Consider the following 20,770-nt stretch of genomic DNA (forward strand, 5'->3'; position numbering starts at 1 on the left):
TTTTTTTCAGAACAGCGTAATGTGTTAACTCCATGCGTTAACTACAAAGACGCTGAATACGTCATGAGTTGGTCTTAGCGAACAGTAGAACTAATGAAAAATTCTCGATAGAATTGGATATATAAACACTGTGTTTTACCTGCGCCCTGAATGCTTCAAGTTCATTTATAACGTATACGACGTGCTCACCTTTGCATTCAATAGTGTCCATCTAATTACATGGAATAAGACAATATACAAGACCGATAAGAAAGAGTAACTTTACTAAAACAGGCCTACGGATGGCATAATTGAACGCGCGCCGATCTAGCGCGGGTCTGAAATGTCATGAGAATTGCAGATTTGTAAGCAGTGCTAAAGTTAGTTGAAGTATTAGCATTTTATGAATTTTTTTATAAGCATTTTTCTAGCAGGTACAATTAGAATCGTGGTTTTAGGCTTAAAGAATATCCTGGAAATGCATAGTCTACTAGGGTTTACGTTATATGGTGGCTGATGACCCTCGAACATTTTACCTATTAGACACTCAGATCCATAATTCGTCTAGAAGAAAAACACGAAATGTCAATTTTTTGATATACTCATTATATTATCTCATACAATTATATGTTTCATAACTCACTTACTCATATTTATTCTATACAGGGACGTGGCGGCCCGCTTTTTACCAATCCCCATCCAAACACCATATCAATAATTCGATAGGCGGGGCCAATCACAATGACAATTCAGCTGTACCCACTCGTTCTTCGCGGTTTTCGAAACGCTGCTCGTTTTTTCCGCTGCTGTTTTTGGACACCATATTTCCAACTGTCCTTCGGTGAACGTATCCGGAATGTTAATTTGAGTTAAAATTATTCTTCAATAACTGGTGTTTGTTTAATTAAATTCATTACTGTTATATCATCATTATCATATTTATGCATATGTTTTGTTTGTATGATACACAGTGGGCTTGGCCTATGCTGATGGTGTGTTCAGTAATAGAGCACCTCGGGCCGCTCTGAGTCTGTTATACAGCGCTCTCGCTGGACGCTCGCGACACTAACAATGACGGCCATTTCGACCAAGGCGTACACGTTTAGTTTAACAGATATTTTCGGCCTTGTTTAATATACGGCTTCTTGCCATTTCTACACTCTAGCATACTGCAAACCATACACTTCAGTCGAGTTTTTTTTTATCGCACAGACAATCAGCTAATCGATTATAAAGATACCGCACATATATCATGCCTATCTATAGGCTATAAACTAAACTAGTTCGTTGAAAAATGCCTATTTCCACATTACGGTGCTTCATGACGTTCCAGGCATTAATTCACTGATTACAGCGGGGGGAACTGATAAGGCAATAGAGTAAATCTTTATTTCGATTATCTCTTCCCAAAGTTGTCGTTTGTTCGCGTTCGGCTTCAGCTTATCGTTTTTCTTGATTCTTCTTTTTATTATTACTGTAGTATGATGCTGTATATGCGGTTTACATACGAATAAAGATGCTGTATATATATATATATAAGCATAAGTTTTCATCGACAGCAGAATCTATAGTAGTATAAATGTATCTTCTGCATATGTGTCTCTCGCGTGAAATAAAACAGCGTAGAAAATCGATTTCTTCAATTTGTCTAGCTTGCCCCTGTTTTGGCAATAATACATTATTTATTAATAACTAATGCTTGGAATGATGTCCTGGGTGCGAGAACGATGCCTTAAAAACCAACAATAGAAATAATAATAATAGTGATATGAAAGTAATGATCGAAGTGATGCTGGAAATGTATTTGCCATTTCCCTTATAAACCTCAGCCACCTTCAAGCGTTCTTAATCAACTCTACCGTCTGGAAAGGTAGGGTGGAAAGAGCAGCGAAATTTAGGTGACGAGATAGATTTTTTTTGTACCGCTAAGAAGGTGAGAGAGTCCGAGATATAATTGGTTCCATCTTTGTGAACGGCCATGCACCACGTCAATTTGAATATAATTTGACGGGGAGATAAACAGTTATACTCTTTTTACAGATGTACTCTTAACAGTCGTTCGATTCTTTTTATCGTTGCTGAAAACACATGAACACACATATAAGTCTTACATCACACACCTTGCTCTTTTCCCCTTTTTGCCAGAGTTGTGGTGAGGAACAAGTGTATTTCATGACAATAATTAATGTGTGGCTTGGTATAATAAATTGGTTCTTTTTCATAACAGATCTTAAGGGTAATACTAATAATAATAATAATAATAATACGAATTTCAGTAAGATGGATGAATGATGATCCCATTGACGCTTATGTTCAATGTAACTCCACTCCCCTGATCCACAGGGTGGGCGAGATCGGAAACGTTTTCTTCGGACACGAGATTCTCGGAAGAGGAAAGGGCGTACTTCGCCCTGTTCTACCATATACACTTTTAATATCTTAATGTTCATCATATTTTTGTATTTTATTTGGTGCTAATTCATAATATACTTCTGTATCTTAATTTTTGCGTACTTTGTCCCATTCTTTTTTGTGTTTCCTGTCTTTCCTCTGATTTGTCCTAGTGACAATGCTGTCGTGACATTGACTACGTTGGCAGGCTGTTCGGTTAGTCTCTCCCTTAAAAAAGCGTACGGCCAAACAAACAATGAGTTGTTTGTCGCCGAATGACTAGCCCCAGCACGCAGCGGCTGGCATTTCCCAACACCGTCGCCCCATATACCCCTCAGACGAGCATAATTGCTTTGTCAATGATTTTTTCCTGCAAAATAAAATGTCTCTTGACAAGCGGCCAAAATGGTAATTGTTGTTTTGTACTAATATAATCTACATATCAGAAAAGTGTACTGATATGCCCCGGCCTGCAATTTTAAACCAGTAGGCTCATTCGTCCCTTGTTGAAGGCGTGCATACAAGGCTTTTTGTCGGTGTAGTGGCCACGCTGTGAGGCAAACAGATTTTAGGGGGACTTAGAAAGTTACGATGCCGTGTGGCCTTACACGCCGAACAAGTATTTTCTTAAATTGTGCCGGACAACTTCTCTCAGAAGAAGTTCTAAGGTACATATCGTTTTGTGTAATATTGTTCTGTTATAATTAATATCGTTTAAATCGATTACAATTTAGAGCGCTCACATTACGTTGCTCTGATTTCGTCTTGCATACGTTGGCCTCCCCTTTTTCTCTTCCATTGATACTCTATCACTCGTTGATTAATCCTAGTAATTCTGTTTTCTCGCTAAATAAATAAATTACAGATCATTATGCGCACTCGCTCATTGGCAGCAGGTCCTCATCATCAGACGAGGACACGGTGAATAAATATACATTATAAAACGGATGCTGTAGGTCTTCTATTTTCATCACGACTGGTCATGATAATTTGTCTTGATTCCCTGATCGGGGTGCGCTTTGTGCAGGATATCCAGCATTTGCTTATCGGTCAGGCCCGACATAGGCGGTTTCCATTGCTGAAACATTGAAAAATGCACTTATTATGTTAGCGAAGCAGCTTTTGAGTTTCAAGAATATGGAAAGTTCTGTAAAGTGCGACATATGTTGCTCATGCTTTCCCAATACAAGTTAATATATCTTGAGTATGATGGAATTATCCTACGGCAAGCCTATGACAAAGCACACGATGTCTCTAGTTTATTTTTGCTTCTGTCGTGTGATATACTTACCACGAATGCGAACTTCGTGCAGTGGCGATGATTTCTGATCGGACGTAGGTCATGTGTGCATTTGCTATACTTCAGCGGGCAGTATGATCTCGGGTTTCCGTCAAAATCGAAGGAAAGACGCCAGGGTTCGATCTTCCGTGACCGATACCTCAGCCGGTGGTCGGAACTTGGCTCCTCTATAAATTGGCACAAAGGAGGAACTTTTGGTCCGAGTCTCTGCAATAAATAGTGACAATATATTAGACATTCGTTCGGCTATTTCGTTCGGACACTACAAAGGAGGTCAAAACAGAGTACGGGCTTAGAATAGGCATAGATATCATTCTTAAAAAGAAAGTAATAGATATATCATCAGCTCAAAACATGCCATAGGCGCAAACATTTTATATCGTCACGTACTGATACTTTCTTCAGTCATACTTCACCTTAAAAGCACTTAAACACGAAAAAAGTTAGTATTGGGTCATCGAAGTAGTATTGATCTCTTTCTAGGCCCAAAATCTAGCGAAGATTTTTTATCTTTAGAGTAACTAAATATGCGCTACTTTGGCCGATAATCTTCTGCCATTGTTCTGATGACACCATAATCCGATCATTGTAGAACTTCTGTAGTTTCCAGGCGAAAAGGTTATGATAAGTGATTTTTGCATCCGTCTATTGAAACTAAATGAATACCGTTACGATAATTACGCAGAGACCGAAGCAGGTAGCAGTATGATAGTCGGACAGTGCAAGATCACGGCATTGATTGTGGATGCCATCCAGTTTTTACCTGACAGCCAACGGTGCATGTGGCCTGTCATTGTCATGGTGGAAGATGACGCTGTTTCCTATTTCCGGACGATTTTTTATTGATACGAAGTAATTGTATCAGGTGGCTATGCACAATTCCCTCCCAATCTCGTGAAAGATGTAGCACCATTTCCTTTGGCGTCAGTCTGGGCCTTGCCGTAGATTAACAATAACATTTTTTAATTTTGCACATGACCGTCGTATGTGATTTACTTTTTATCATCCACAATCAACTGCTTTGAGAAAGGACTCGATATCGATTCATTTCTGTCTATCAGATGGAGATACGATCCAGTAAATTGCTTCGCGCTAATTCTTGTGGTATCCAAATTTCCAGTTTTCTTTGTAGCCAGTTTTCTTCAAATGCTTGTTTAATGGTAGATGTTTAGCTTATTGAAAATATTACGGCTACTCAGATGTTGGCCTTATTTAACTATTGCAATCGTTTCTTTTGCAGCCGGCCCACAAGTACGAGAACCGTCTTTCACGACAAAATTTTCAAGAGAAAAACGCAAAAATCATCATTGAGCTATTTTTGTTTTTCACATTAACCTCACACAGCAGATTTTTTTTTTTTTTTTTTTTTTAGCACTTCTATGCTTTCATTTCTATATAATTGTTAAACGTAGCAAATTTTTGCAGCGAATTTATCTGTCAAGGCGCTCTATCGTAATCTCCAATATTGTAACGTCTACCACTGCCGTACTTATGACACTGTTCATACTACTTGAGATGGATTGAGTAACTCAAGCGGCTAGAAAAATCCTTAACAAAAATACTTATTCGAAAACCCAACATACAAGTCTATGTATGTATGTGGCTTCGTTTTAAGCATTGCAACTTAGGATACCAGCGGCTAAATGCATGTAAGGAATAGTACAGCAGCCTTTTTTTAAGTCTAGCTAAACTACATAATTGCCTCATGACCAGCTTCACGTATCTGACCTGGTCCAGACGTCAGCGTCAAGTAACAACCAGACTTATACGCAGATGTGTTGCTAACAATGCAGACCATACCGTAACTGAGACGAGAATACGTATTTGCAATAAACCACCACAGCGACAAACACAGTTCAGCCATGACTAGTCTATCTGCTGACGTCTTCTACCAGTACAAATGTTGTTACTGCGACAGTTAACTCTCTCGCTCTCTCTCGTTCTCATGAAGTACGTAGAAGGAAAATGAAGGCTATGTCACCACACATCGGTGCTTGTACCGGTGCGGTCGGTAGCTTGGTATCAGGGTGGTCCCGTCAATCGAAGTGACATCTCTCAGCCTCGGCAACTCACCGAAGGAACCTTGTTGTTGTTGTAGTCGTCGTCGTCATCAGTTCAGAGAAGTCATGAGATCTGTAGCTCTGCCGCTGGATCTTCTTCTGTCGGTTAGCAAACGTGGTGTTTTCAGCAACTTTACCGCTGTCATGATGTCGGCCGTGTTCGATAGCCACTCACTAATCACCCCGAAGATACCTCTTGGCTAGGCCACCTTACCGTATAGAGCACGCTTCAGATAGACAGACGTTAGATGAAAGCGTTGTGCTAAAAAGGTATGCTGACATGATGACCCTAACGAATGACTATTGTAACAACTAGTCAAAATGCCAAAATGGCCACCCATCCAGGTATCAGTAAAAAATGTGTACCACGTACGCTATTATGCTTCTGTAACGCGTTTCCCTGTTCCACACGGCCAATAGTTAACCAAATAAAATAAAAAAATAACCGCTCCAGCTCGTTCGAGAACCACAACATTCGCCAGCGTATGTATGTTAGCATTTAGTCTTCTAACCAGCATGGCAGTAACCTCGTCAGGATCAGCAGGCAGCAGGAGATCAATTGGAACTCCTTAAGCGCTCTCTGCCGCTGTCGCTATTAAGCGGGCTATTCTGAAGGGGGTATTCTCGTGAACGAGTGCTGCTGTCTGTATGCGCAAAGTATACATGTATAGCAGTCGCCGAGATGGAGTGTCGTGTTGTTTCAACAATAAAGGCGATCTTTTATGACACCCTAAAATTAAGCTAAAACTCGGCAGTCGGACGTTTGTTGCAGGTAAATACTAAATCTACATTCGAACATTTAAATTGTTGGTTGACAAGCATAACGTGGTCAAAAGATATTGATAAAGACCCCGGATATGCTAAACGTACACGGTCGAAACGATCTACTCTTTGCTACGATTGAGTATATTCTTTACCTACGAAGGCTGACGAGGTACTACTACTCCGTTGAGCCAATGACGGTTTAGACGTCCTCTTACATATATGCATGAACCCCTATTATATTCTGGGTTATAAACATGAACTATGCGGTTTGTACCTATTCGAATAATGTGTGTTTATGCCACGTGTGGGGTCCCGATAGGCAGATGACGGGCCAATCATCAGGTTGGCAATGAGATCCGCTTACAGCTTCGTATAGACCTGCAAAGGTCGTTCTTAATCTTTGTGGCAAGTACTGGGTCGCTTGTTACGAGCGTTAAGCCCGCATATCGCACATCCTTTCACGCTATCTTCCCATTTTTCACCGTCACGTTCGTTTTAAAATTTATGACCTATTCTTGAACAAATAGTCGCTAATTGTGACACGCAAGTAAGTTTGCATGCTGCCACAACGGGCCACCGGCTGGTCGCTGGCGGACCTCGTGTATCCAGACCATTGTCGACGGTCATGTATATATCGCGTGTCGATTATACATACATACATACATACATATATACGTACAAAAGCAAGCAAATGTCACAAAAGCCACGGCCAATTTAATGGCCATTTCTCCAGTTTGCCCGTCTTACGAGAGTAATGCTTGTGTAAATCTAGCCCGTCAATGGAGCTATACTCGAATTATGCTCTCGGCTGCTTTTTGCTTATCTTTTGCTACAAACAGAATGTTACCATACACAGGGATAAGAAAAACAATTAGCGAAGGTTTGCAGAGGAAATCGCTTTGTTAAATTCTGATAAGCAAAATCCAAATCGCGTTTTTTCTGTTTCTTCAGGTCGTCATCCCGTCCCGTTCTTGAGCCTGCTCACAGTAAACCCCGTCATATGCCCCGCGTAATATTTTCGCAGCGGTGGCATTTCGGGTCGATTCGAGTACGCTCCCGACCTTCAGCTTCGCCTCTATTTCAGTCAGGCGTAAGGCAGCGCTTCCATAGTGCAACGGCGACGTCTCTGAACGTTCGCTAATGCTACTGATTGAAAATTTCTAACTTACTCTTATTGAGCCAGTATGCCCTTCAACAGGGTACTCGCATGCGCAGACACAGCTCTTGTGTTTGAGTAACTAAATAAGTATTGCCCGAAGCGATGAAGCATTAAATGACTAGCTTTTAGCTAAAAGTTGAAAGCCCTCGCGTCACCTTCTGTCCACTGCTTCTCCTACAAGATTCTAACCACAAAGCAGCAGAAATGCCGGTAACATACCGTTCGTACTGCTGCCGCTGCTTTCAGCACAGCATTTGTCTGCCGATGCAAAGCTATGCGTAAACGGTAGCAGTGATCCAGCAAACTAGGCCAACGTTGCTGTCTTTTTATGTACGCCGGTATTAGCGCGGGTCTCCTTTACAAAGGCTTCTCCCTATAGATCGTCAGCGCCACCTTTTTTTCACCGCCGGCCGTAGTTTCGAGCTTCACTCTCGGTAATTACTCGACAGATTGAAGAACTCCTCGAAGCGCTCGGTTGCTTGTCCTCAAAACAGATTGCATATAATGTTCGACGATGTATCGATCGTGGAGACCGACACAAACCGTTCAGTCAGAAACTAAGCAAGCGTTGTTACTGATTTACTGCTTATTGGCCGCTGAGAATCACCAAACCTGGGCCATATCCTGTTCTGATACGTGTGTATTTTGGGTCTATTCGCAATCGGCAAGAATAATTTATTTGTTTAATTCAGTATTGTTCAATTACTCTGATACTGATGGGCGTTTAATGTTCCTTTGTCTTTGCGGACCAGTAGCCGGTAAATAAGACCTTTTGCTACTTTCTCAAAGACAGGTATTCCGCCGGCTTCAGCAGCAGTAACCGATAGGGGCTCCCGTTAAGACAACAACGGCTCCTGTATACAGAAAGATGGCGTTTTAGCGATGAAACTCAGAGTTGATACGCATTCGAGGCGTCCGCGTCTCGGCTTTATCACAACAGCGTATTCGATTAATATTCGTTTGGCGCGTCTTTAACGAATGAGCCACCGTTAGGGCTCGTCTTGACATTGATGACTGTTCGATAGATTATGCCAGTCGGCGATTTTTGCTGATTTGACTGCCTCTAGATAATTCGGTCAGCCATTTGGGTGGCTTAGGAGCAGGATCGAAGAAAGTCAACTTGAAAAATTTTGTTCGACATGATCCGACCAACCTTTGTTTTCTCGTACCCCTTCGCCTTTCTTTTTTCTAATTATCGGAAACTGTAGAAAATCGCACTTTCTTACAACTACCACTTATGTCGCCATTATCCACTTACGCTATTCCTTTTCCAACGCGAGCGAGGAATATTGCTCATTAACGGACATGCCTAAATCCAATCAGGCATAAAATGAGCAGTACGAGATCGAGACTCCTGCGTTGTTGCGAAGGTCAGTATTTACCAATATTCGTATCATATAAGCGAGCCAGTATTAAAGAAAGCTATCGTAATCAATCGAAGCGAACGGGCTTTTCTTTTCGTCTCACACTGCATTGTATATCCTAGAAGAATGGAAATAAAGCGATATCACTCTAAATAGTGCCTTTCGGAGCCTATCGGCTCACCCTGACCCGAGTGATGACTAAACGCACCTGTCCTTTAACGGCTCTAAGGAACGTTTACTTTTAGCTTGACTCCTCGATGAGGCCAGCTGGGTAGGCGTTATCGCAAGCTGAACATAGCTAGGAAAGGCTAGTGCAGCTGGAGGGTGAGTTCGTTGGTCAAAGCCTTGGGATAAGACTGAGCGGGCTGGCGTTCAGGCTCGTTCGAATGCTTTCGATTGAGGAGACTGCTTGCAGGAAGAGGAATATATACATAATATCAATGGCCTATACCAAGGCCGGTGAGTCGACAATGTCAGGAAACCTTGCACCCCAGCTCAAAATCCAGACAAAACAAACACGAATACTTAGTCACTGCAGTTATTGAATTTGTGGTTTGACTACCCATAATTGCTGCTAATAGACAAGAAAAAAGTCTTTTTAAAAACAAAACCATCTAGGCCGTAAACAGCGTACTCCAACGCTGAATAGGACTATAAAACTATGTATTTTGTATTGATGCATAACGTCTAAGCAAAAATAAATTGAGGAGGACCAAAAGCATTGCTTCGTCCACATCCAAGCTTCATTTTTATCCACTATGTCGTACGGCTCGTCTACCTTTTCAACTAATGAATGCGATTGTGTTTAGCGCCGCAAGACTATAAGGAAATTAACGAAGGCGCTGTCTTTGTCTCGCAGCTTTGGTGGGTTTAGGTTCTTCCGGCTCGTTACCGTACATATATATCTATATATGTGTATATGTGTATGCCATTCTGAGTAAATAGTGATTGCCGGAACACCCATCAACGCACACAACTAGTTACTTATACCTCTCCTCCCCGATTTAGCTCACATTTCATCTTGTCTGTTTAGGCAAATTGTCTCAGAAAGGTCTATGCATATGCGTATTTGTGTGTCTTTTCTGACCTCCTATATATGTCTCTGTGTGTCTGTGTGAGCCTGGTTGAGTAATTGAGCTGCACGCTTGTCATAAGATGCCCCAAGTTTAGTTGATATTCCTTTGAATTGCGATAGTGCTTGGGGCATCAACAGATCAACTGCCCCAAATGCGAGCGCTACGACCGATCGGCGTGTTCGCTAAGAGCCTCGTCACCTATCTGATAAAGACATAAATCTTTACGCAAGTAGAGCGCGAAGCGTGAAAGTCTATGAGCAAACTGTTCACTATTATTATTATTAGGGCTCCAACAGCGGCATCCACCTCGCTAATTTCTGCAGTTCGCCGCTGGTACTACGTCTTCGACTAGAGCATCCGAAACTCGTCAGCGCCTCGTCAGTGGGGCTCATCTTAGGTCGGACCTTTCAATCGACTAATACCTTATAGCCGTCCTTGGCCATTTGTTATCGTAGTTATTGTTATCCTTACTGTTGCTGTTTTTGCCGTCATCGTTAGCGCTTGCTCAAAGGGCATCTTAGAGTTTTACACCGTGAGATCTCCTGCATGAACCGAATCGGGCAAGCTGCTCGGAACGAGCAATACTACTAGTGACTGGGAGCAGCAGACATTCGAGCCGGCACAAGCACGAGACCTCACACAACGATACGTATAGCCATTCGAAAGACAGATACACAAAGGGGCTACGTAAACTACGAAGCAAATGGTCTACATACGCACGTCGAAGGGACCATTTTTCATAGAAGACCGACAAGCTGACTCACTATACTCCGTTCGTCGTTGTGTGTCTGAGTGATGACAAACAAAATAGGGTAGCATAAATGGGTCCACAGACAGTTAAACAAATGATAGTGGAACAACAAATTTAGTTGACTTCTGTTAAGGTTTTGCCTAGGGATCGATAAGGAAACAGGCTGGCGTCACAGTTCGTACTGTAATTTTGTTTACGGGGTTGATTGGTTGACGGTCGCCGTAGTGCCAAGGCTCTAATTGAGCACAAGCGGTGTGAATAAAGAAAGTTATATGTATTGGCTAGCAAAAGTCGTTGTGGCAGCATTAGTAATGGGGTAACGATGTTCTCGCATTTCCGTAACAATCGAAAAGCGCGATTTACGTAGGGATAGGACAAGACCACCTCTTCGAAACTAAAAAGGCTGAATGGCTTATATCAGTGTGCGAAGTGACAGATGCCTATTTGGCCTACTACTGCTAGTTGATTTAGGCAAAAAGTAAGCAAAAACAACGGCTGTTTCAACCATCAGGCGACTGTTCACTAATATAACCACACTGACAAGGTCATCAAGCCCATTCATATTGTCCTATTTCAACCATACAAAATTTGGGCAGGTTCGGCAGCAGGTTCGACAATAGGTGTCGAGAATGATGATCCGCTTTTGAAGTGGTTTATCCGTGATATTTGACGGTCAGACACTAGCTGGTCTCTAACAACGAAGCACCGCGCTCCATATTATGTGTCGTTATCTAGCGGCAAACCGTACTCATAGGTTTGCACAGTAACAAATTGTACAGCATGCACACTAAGGTAAACTACAATCTGTCGACCCCGGTCAACAACATTCATGAAAACGACTCGCCAGTGGGTTATAGTGCGAGTGACAGAAGTTGTCCAATTATTGATGAACTTTTGGCACGGGATCGTACCACTGCCTTTTCGAGTATTTCGGGAATTGCTATGGAAGACTTCTCCAACAGGTATATAGGTACATAAATTCTCATAAGAACGTCCTGTATTTCACCAGTGATCGAATGGAGACAGGATTAGAAAATGTACAAGACCCGTACTGACCACAACATCCACGTCGAATTTAAAGGTACGCCCTGTGCCCTGTGTGGTTTCATTAAAGGTACCTCTATACCGAAGACCTTGAGTATCTCGAAAGGATCCTATGGGAATCCACAAGACAGCCATATGAACGACGGGTAGGTGGGATGAAAAATTTATGAGCGTTAGCCTTGCTTTGCACCGTGCTCGTTGGTTAGCTTTATAAAACTTCCGATCAGTTCTACTATGTAAAGTCCGTAAGTTTGTATCGTTCGACTAAAACGACGCTTGGCATTAATTATTTTAGATTAGCGAATGCGATTACAAAGGACACTGAAAATCGCATGATCAGGTGCAATAGGACACATTCGTGTCAATATCAACAGCTGGGGGTTTTAGACTCCTGAGGAACATGAGTTGGCCGCTCATGATACACTTTTATCTCTGGCGACAGGGCGACACCAAGCGAGCAGACATCAATCCCTCTGCTGCGCGTCACGAACAACTTCGGGCATACCTTCATTTTCGTGTAAACCCGCCAAGAAAACACGTGATCCAGAAGCCTACAGAGTTCAATCGCCACTTCACTAATCGAACCAGACTTCGATTTGCCATTATCTTCATTGTTTTGTTCTACGTATGTTTTGCGGTTTCGTATGGCACATACGAACACTTTTTTGAGCGTGACCGTGCCAACATAAACGACTCACGAGGATATTAAATCGAAAGGCTCAAATAGTGGCGCATTATCCAATCTGACCAATCATGTTAGAACCAACAAGGTAGTGTGTTAAAGAATATGCCCGAACGCGAGCAAAACGCAAACGAAAGCAACATAATTTCACTCTACCTCACATATGTGCGTCTATATATGCGAAATGGCCTAAAAATGAATGAAAGTACGACTCGACGTGCAAAAACTAAGGCGATCAATAGAGGGTTAGGCGTTGGCCGGTTCAATTCAAGTGATTGAGCCTCGTGTTTTGCAATGCGACACGTAAGTGCCCTTCCAGGTTTCTTCTGGATAAAAAAAAATATGTTGAGGAAACGTGTTTTTGCCAGAAACAGACTCCGCTCTTGTACCATATGTACTTGTCTTTGTATAATTATACTAGGCAAAGCAAATCTTTATACTGTTCGCTATCGTTACTTTAACACATGTAGGATAAACATTTTTTTATTTTGTCGTACCCTGTTGAACTATATACGAGGCCAATAATAAAATAGTTGTGATACTTACCCTTGCAACAAGTGCTCCTTGACGGTTAAAGCACAATGCCCTTTTTGAGTGTAATCCCTGGAGTGACACAATAGTGAATTTTGATTCACTGTCCATAGCCAAGGCCCGTATATTCAGTTGATCTGGAATCAGGCCAAAATAGAGTAAAATACGGTAGAATACTAGCAAATAGCCCACGCTAATGAAGAACCACAACTATTACGTAACAATACAGTAACATCTAACGGCGAGCTACGTCGTCTTTCTCTATATATCTATAATATATATATGTATATATAGTCTGAAAGTGAATTTAAACAAAGTGGATATAGTATGTAACGGAGACAGCCCGCGTTCATTTCCTATAACTTTCGAAGCCTTTTCCCCAAACAAAACCAACCTATACGACTTATAAGACTATGCAATAATGGACGATGCAAATAATAACACTTTGGTATATTATTTCAATGGAACAGAGCAATGATTGGCGATAACTCAGAACCGACAGAACAACTTCCCAGTAGCAGGTGATAAAACCGTGTAATACGGTATTTGGTAACCAACTATATAGCATTTAATCCGACATCTATATGTCACTGTCGTCTCACGTATTTCTGTGACGTTTCATTCTGATGATCGCATTATTCGTATTGCACGACTGCTTCTGCATTTATCTTGTGTGCACGCACAACGTGTACAGTGAGTGTTCGCGGAGGAAAATGCCACCATTTCTGTGGTCCGAAAGGGACGTGCGGGGGTGCGGCGTTTACTCGATTGGTACATAAGCTGTCAATATCTAACTGGAGAGCGGTGCTAGATTTAGTGAAGCAACAGTGAGTACTCTTTGCCATAAAACTTATGGATATTGAATAATCCCGTTTAAACAACCGCAGTGCGATAAAATCAACCCCATTAAGTAACTAATGATTAGTTAATGAGAAGCCACCGGTCGGTGGCTGAGTTTAATAGAACGTATCTCCTAGTAAAGTATCTCGTAAACTAATAATATGCCGGCGAGACGGCAACAGAGTTTAGTGAATGAAAAGTAGGATTTCACTCGTCTGTGCTCCAACTAGAAGAACTGAAGTATATTTACTTTCTATCCCAGTAGGTAGGCGCACATCTAAGGCAATGATAAAGGTTTTTACTAAAAAAAGAAAAATATGCGCGATCATTTAGATAGGAACGCGTTTGCTTACTAACGTCAAGGGCATACATGAAGTGTATGTTCAAAACAGGAACATTTGCAACGAGCTTTTAGGGTCAGGCGTCCTTTTTGATAATGCGTGAAGACACTTTCAGACGTAAGATATGAAAACGCCAAATTTGCTGTTTTGTAAACTGTTGTGGATCGCGCTGAATAATAGGGGTGTGTAGCGGCAGTTCTACAAAGGTCTATCCCAGTTTGGAACTTGACCCCCTTGAGCCCCTTGACCACTGTCTGGAGGCAAGCGTACCTACAATGTCACTACCAGCAGCAGTAGCAATAAGCGCAGGAGTTTATTAGATGAAAGTTCTTCGCTTCGCAGTCTGTTTTTTTTGGATTGATTTGACCGATACTAAGGGCAGGATTAGACGACATCAATGGTTATTTGTCCCTTGAAAATTGTGCTACAGCATGATGATCCTGCTGCAACTCCCAGAACCATCGCCTCAAGGATGTAAACGGCACGTTTGTGTTAACAAAAAATCTATCCTCCTGGTTTACACAACGCGTCTTATACTACAATTGCTGTCTTTTTTCTTCAACGGCGTCGCTGGGGTCGATCAGGCGACAGCCTAAACCTAGTTGTGTCTACGATGTTTTCGCTGTTCATATGTAACCAATAGCATCCGCCATTCTTTTCTGCGCATTGTGTAAAGTAAATCCGTTGAGCAACTACTCTTCATCTTTGGTTGCCGATCCAAAAATGGCGAATGCAGTCACTACGGGACGATCCAGTGACTCACTGCCCATATTGTACCAATCGTCCAGGCGCACCAAAGACCACACCGACGCGGGTGCCGGCGCTTTTGTGTCATCAGTCAGACTTAGATACCGCAAATTCCCGCCTTCTTTACTGAACGTCCGGGCCTGAACGACCCATTTTGATCAGTAGTCTCAAACCAAACCAAAGAAGATAGTGAGCAAAGTCCAGTGGGTCAGTCAACGTCAAAAAAGAGCCTTGAAAATGAAATGCTACCTGAGATAATACTGTCTACCTGTCTGCGCGCGTGTAAAATCAACCGGCAACCTTAGAAGTTACATAAAAGCGTAGGTTAATAGCGTTCCGTCGATGAGCTCCGGCGCGAGAAAGCAGGCTTCGCAAGAATCTTTTCCGCTCCGGAGTAGGTAGGATACTAGAGAGGTAGGGAAGTATATGACCATGTCGTAAATGACTAAAGAAAAAAACGTCATTACTTGGACCAGTCGCATAGAAGCAAATAGCGACCAAAACATGTCGTATAGATCTTTGGTTTTTAAAACAGAAACAAAGATTTAATAATTTATAAGGATGAATACAATCTACTGCGTTTTTGTCTACGCTGGCGTATTACGCGACTCCGCAGTATAAGCTAGGTTTTTGCGTAGTCGAAACCTGTCAAGTTCCTCTGATCGACCGTCAATGCGGAACCTATTGGCTAAAACGGCTCTTTAGTACGTACTGCAACCCGAAAGCTGAGCTAGCGGTCCATTACCGCCAGTGCCAGCCCAGATCAACAACTCAGCACAGGCTCTCGAACAACGACGTACCTCACGTGCAAACACGTGTTATGCTCTGGCTTGTGCTTCAATATATGTACAATCGCGGTAAAACGTACGCGTATATAAGCAAGTCTGCGCGAATAAGTAGATGGTTGAAAAAACCCGCCTATGTTGTTCCTGCTGTTCCAGCAGTCTCCGAGGTCCCACATCAATGTAAATGTCAATAAACAAGAAAATAGACCTATTGTAAAGCCAAATACAAACTGTCGCACTAAATGTGACTCATTTGCTAAATGCTTCAGTTGTCTATATAGACAACCAGAGCGCAGCACTGAAAGCACAATCTGATACGTCAGTGCTGAAAAAGAGACAGGCCGGAGAGCTATTTTGTCATAAATAGTAATAGTATCAACATAAGCAATAGGAAAATCAAAACTGCTTTTATAAGATATACGTGCCAGTACCATATTTTATAGTACATCCATAAGCGGAACTCTCGGGCGAAGAAGATGAGGAGATAGAGGGTAAGGGATTTGTTGCGGCCTTATTTGCCTACTCTTCACAGGCGACAATGACACCGGCATCTATGCCCTAGATCGTCACCGGGACCGTCTCAGTAGCTTTTTAAGTGAGCCCCTACGCCATTGAATGAAGACTTCGTTATTTTTTTCTGTGCCCAGTAATGTGCTGTTGTGACCCACTAAGGTGCGTCGTTTGACTGTCCGCTGGTTCTGAGCTTCCTTACACTGTCTGTAATCCCCTAAGCCTCGGTCTGTTCCTAGTTCAGTTGGCCTGGATTGAGTACTGAGTCGATTCGAATACGTCTGCTATATGTCATCTATAGTTTGAACACAGAGGGCATCAAAAACCCATTCTATATACTACGAATTCGAGAAGAACGGGAAGCAAGGTAAACAGGAACAAATCTTTACCCCTTCTTTGCGCCTTTCATTCAATAGTCCAGATCTTGCTCCTCCCTGTGTCTGATGAAGCTTTCTACTTCCGTACTGTGTTTGTGGGTGAAAGAGCGAAACAGTTGTTTTTATAAACTAGCAAAAGCGGTCCTGGAGACTCGTTTGTGCTACCCACCGCTATCCGCGTGCTACCTCTATCGTGTTTGGTATATCTTACTTGCAGAAAGGTAGGGATTGACCAACTAAAGAAGTAAGAAGGGAACCCACTGACCGACTCGACCAACGAGACGGGACTGGACCCCACCGCGTCTACCATGTCCTATGTGTCCCTTTTTTTTTAGCGTATGGGTGTTACCCCTCATTATTTGACAGTCTGAAGACCTATACCGAAGAAGCCGAAGCTGTAGCTCAAAACACTAAGATGGGACAAAACAAATGCTAGGGCATGGAGACAGGAGGGAAGATAGAGAGACAGGGTAAAGCGCGACGGCGATGAAATGCCCCAGCCACCCACCCACCCACCAGAATCGGTTGCTGACCCTGTTCTCTACTAAGCATCGCGTCGTACCTTTATCATTTTACACGCTGTCTAGCTGCGAGCGAAGAGGAGCTATTGATTGTCACAGCGAGCAGCATACAGACATTTTTCGAACAGATACAGCCGGTAGCCCCGGGGTAAACTATTAGCTGTAATACGTAAGTTATACGAGAATAACTTTTTTCTGTTGCTATAGCTGATGGCTTAGATAATAGTGGTATAGTGAACAAGAGGCGATTCATTCATTGTTAATGATCTGCACAGATGAGATTGATACCGCTAGTTCTGAACTTCTTACATATATGATTATTTCCTTAGCAACTTATGATTGCAAGAAACATCACAAGGATAATCCCGCATGTTCCCAAAATTACAATGCTTTCTGCTTTTTGTCACATAATAACATTATCTTTAAATAAAAAGAGTTATAATTATAGGGTTTAGCACCAGCTGCTGAAAAGTTAATCGTTTCTTCAATCTTGGATTAACAACGCCAGCTTCATAGATCGGATCACACTTTGCTTCATTCCTGGCAAAACCAGCCGCGTCAGCTGCTTTATGATTGATGATATTGACAAGCGGTTCTTTCAGTACAGAGACGGACACAATATTAGACTCATTCGGATAGATAGTTGGTGGGATTGGGTTTCCACATGACACATACAGTCTATCTCGCACATTGGGCGTAATGGCAGTAATAGAAGACCGAAATGTGAAAAGCAGATTGGGCCAACCTTTTGGTCTGACCCGCATGAAATTCAGCTCGCCTTAAACGTCGCCCGCTTGAGTGCCAACAAAAGCGAAATAAGGCCTGGTCCTTCTACATCGAAAGACTTCGGCTAACACGCGTATCGCATAAAGTCGCTAAAGATCTATCCATTACAGCCGTATAAATTAATAGCGCAACCTGCGACTCTTCTCGTAGTCGATAGACATTCGCTTTGATAAACGAAAACTGTTTAGAAAGGTAGAAGGAAGGAGGAAAAGAGGGAAGGAAAAGTGCAGCCATTAGTGGCCAACAAACAAGGCAGATGACAGACGGCCGAATTTCACAATCTTCTGCTATGATTATCCTAAGATAAGACGTCATTATGAGTAATGCCGTCTCAAAATTGAATCGCAACGTTCCGAATGTCAATACCCGTTAAACATAACAGCATTTAGTGCGACTGATTGCTATTAGACTGACTTCCTATGGACCACGAAGTGACAAAGCGAAAACAAGGGCCTCTTGCACAGTTCTTATCCTGTTGCTTTCCAAGAAAAAATGTTGTTGGCAACTGATCAGTCTTCGTTGAACAAGTAAGTATCATTCAGCACCCCAGACATTCAAAGTCTTTGCTGACATGATTGACAGTCGTAAGCTGACGGCATAAAACGATGGTTACCCCAAATGGTGAATAATCACGGGATTGCATCGAGCTTATCATCGGGCTGTCAATAGGAGCTTGTTTTTGTTGAAAATGGCGTGTCGATGTTCATTATCTGGACCAAAAAACCTAACAAATTGTGTGATGTAGGCGCGCAGTCTTCACTTAATGTTAGGCCTAGCAGCGCTCTCCTTTAACTCACCGCTCGTTAATTGAATTAAGTTCTTCTACATTATTGGCTAGCCAGTCAGCAAATAGCTTGAGAACGTAAAGTAGTTAGTCGAAGATCGTTGTCTATCACTCGACCGATCGTCTGTAGAGACGTGTAAACGCTTCGTTCCCTGCATTCTAACGCTATAAACCTTGTGATCTATGCGTACTGATACGCCTTGGTTCTGTCTTTATTTGGCGTTTTTTCGCACTTGCAGAATTTTACACATCGTAGGTTAATAGCCGCCCCGTGAAATCGCCCGGTGTGATGCCGAATCTACAAACGGGCACTTTCACTATGTATCCTTCGTTCTCTTTTTTTGGGTTCGTCCCTCTAGATTCACGTCGAAAGCACCTGCGTGTCATCTGCGAAAAAGATCAACAGCGTTCGCCGACACCCCAGTTAACAGAACCTCGCCAGCCGCGAGTCAGCGTCCGCGCACTGCGCTCACCGCACTACCTTCTCTGCCTGTCAGAGTAGCTCCCTTTTTGCCGCTTCAGGTCGAGGTTTACGCGGCTGATTTACCGCTCACGATTGCGCCAGTCACCAGAAGTGCGAAAGCTTCCACGAATCCCGCGGAGACCCAGAACAAGTGATTGGCGATAACAAGTACGACCAGCAATGAGCATGGTGAGCGTACAGACATTGTTGCTCAACCAACGCTCACTTGTGGGAGTTCTTTAACTCGCTGAACTTACTAGAACGATGGCTCCGCGCCGACCTTCATCGGTCTTTCACTGATCTCCACCAACCTAGTCCATGCGGCATGCGACTCTAGCCCAACAGCAGCGGCGGCGGCGGCGGCTCCCGTAGAAAAGACATGCAGAGGTACTACTTTACATTTTCAAGCATTCGCCTATCTGTTTATCTACTTGTTCTCTAGCGGGCCTGTTGCCGCCCCAGACCTAGCGAAACAAGCCAGACCCGAATGTATCGTCGTGATTTGGTCGCCATCGTTCGTGGCTGGTGCTACGGTCGCGAATCATCATCGTAGTAGTCTTCTCCCTTATCAGTGACGACTGTCTCTCTTCCGTCTATTGCTGTTAAGGGCTACTAGCAGCACCGCGACTGCACAGGTTCCAATGAGGTTTCTCTTGAGGTGACAAGGAGACAGGGAATAACAATACTGCGCGATTATTGAGCAAGCGTCCGCCGAGTGAAAGCTTCGTCTTAGCGCCACGCTCCTCTTCCTTTTCGAATCGCGTTCTGTCCAGTTGCAGACAGGAATAACCGATATGGACGATTACTTTTCGAGGTGTCGCGATTCTGTTCTTTTTTGGCGCAGCAGCATCGCAACCATCGATTGCGACGGTGCCTCTTCCGTGCGTCCAATCTACGTGTTGTGTGCGAGTGGCTATTTCTGCTGGCGAATGGGGCAGCGTAGTTGGGTCTTTGTTTTTTTCTTTTTAAAGAAAAAATTTGCCGCCACCTTTGTCCGGCTTCGGGCTTCGGCGATGCCGGTCGTCGAGAACGGAGTCGGTCGAGCACCATTCCAACTCTCACCGGGTGCCGCTAACATCGCTTAACCTGAGCAGATGCTGTGATTCTGGTATAGCAAAATTCGTAGATCTACCCATCGAACTCTCATCGTGCGAGATTGAGTAATGTCGACACATATTGAGTATCGTCGACGGCTCGCTACCACTGACCATACCGTATGTTAGGCCTACAGCGTTAACATGAGCAATAGAAAAAGCAATACATTTGGCCAGAGGACGGCGACCGTGAGCCAAGAAGGTGCGGCCTTTCTTCTGACGGCGGCCGCTACTTCTTCGCCGACAATGACAACTGTAACAAGAAGGACTAGGCGCGTCACTTTGATGTCTTTATTCGACGGGCTCTCAGGGTTATTACAGGAAAAAAACAAGTTCCTATCAGGATATCTAACTTAGTATTTATTCGTCCTCGCGCACCACTTGTTAAGTGATATGTATGTACTCACTTAACAAAAATGT

At 43.0% G+C, this 20,770-nt stretch overlaps 2 protein-coding genes across 6 annotated transcripts in view; one reads left to right on the forward strand and one right to left on the reverse strand.

The window, feature by feature from the left end:
- Positions 1-564: 564 nt before the first annotated feature.
- The window catches only part of LOC111250861 (uncharacterized), a 101,865-nt gene continuing 81,659 nt past the window's right edge, over positions 565-20,770 (reverse strand). For all 5 annotated transcript variants that reach the window (XM_022806765.2, XM_086990043.1, XM_022806763.2 and 2 more), the window contains 3 exons: positions 13,118-13,239; positions 3,662-3,877; positions 565-3,448 (listed from right to left, as the gene is read on the reverse strand). In XM_022806765.2, coding sequence (XP_022662500.1) covers positions 3,341-3,448; positions 3,662-3,877; positions 13,118-13,239 — 446 coding nt within the window. In that variant the 3' untranslated portion in view covers positions 565-3,340. The remainder of the gene's footprint in view (positions 3,449-3,661; positions 3,878-13,117; positions 13,240-20,770) is intronic.
- LOC111250876 (uncharacterized) lies at positions 11,626-12,598 on the forward strand. Its single transcript, XM_022806791.2, has 3 exons — positions 11,626-11,807; positions 11,960-12,035; positions 12,332-12,598. The coding sequence occupies exons 1-3, from the start codon at positions 11,626-11,628 to the stop codon at positions 12,596-12,598; spliced, it is 525 nt and encodes a 174-aa protein (XP_022662526.1).

Source organism: Varroa destructor, unplaced genomic scaffold (assembly GCF_002443255.2).
Source record: "Varroa destructor unplaced genomic scaffold, Vdes_3.0 BEIS01000005.1, whole genome shotgun sequence".
NCBI lineage: Eukaryota > Metazoa > Arthropoda > Arachnida > Mesostigmata > Varroidae > Varroa > Varroa destructor.

Bases quoted from the DNA above. Each gene is read 5' to 3' on its own strand.
- LOC111250876 (XM_022806791.2), top strand. From the start codon at position 11,626: ATGCACACTAAGGTAAACTACAATCTGTCGACCCCGGTCAACAACATT. The intron at 11,808-11,959 runs GTATATAGGTAC...GTTTCATTAAAG, and splicing joins ATGGAAGACTTCTCCAACAG to GTACCTCTATACCGAAGACC. The intron at 12,036-12,331 runs GTAGGTGGGATG...CTCTGGCGACAG, and splicing joins GACAGCCATATGAACGACGG to GGCGACACCAAGCGAGCAGA.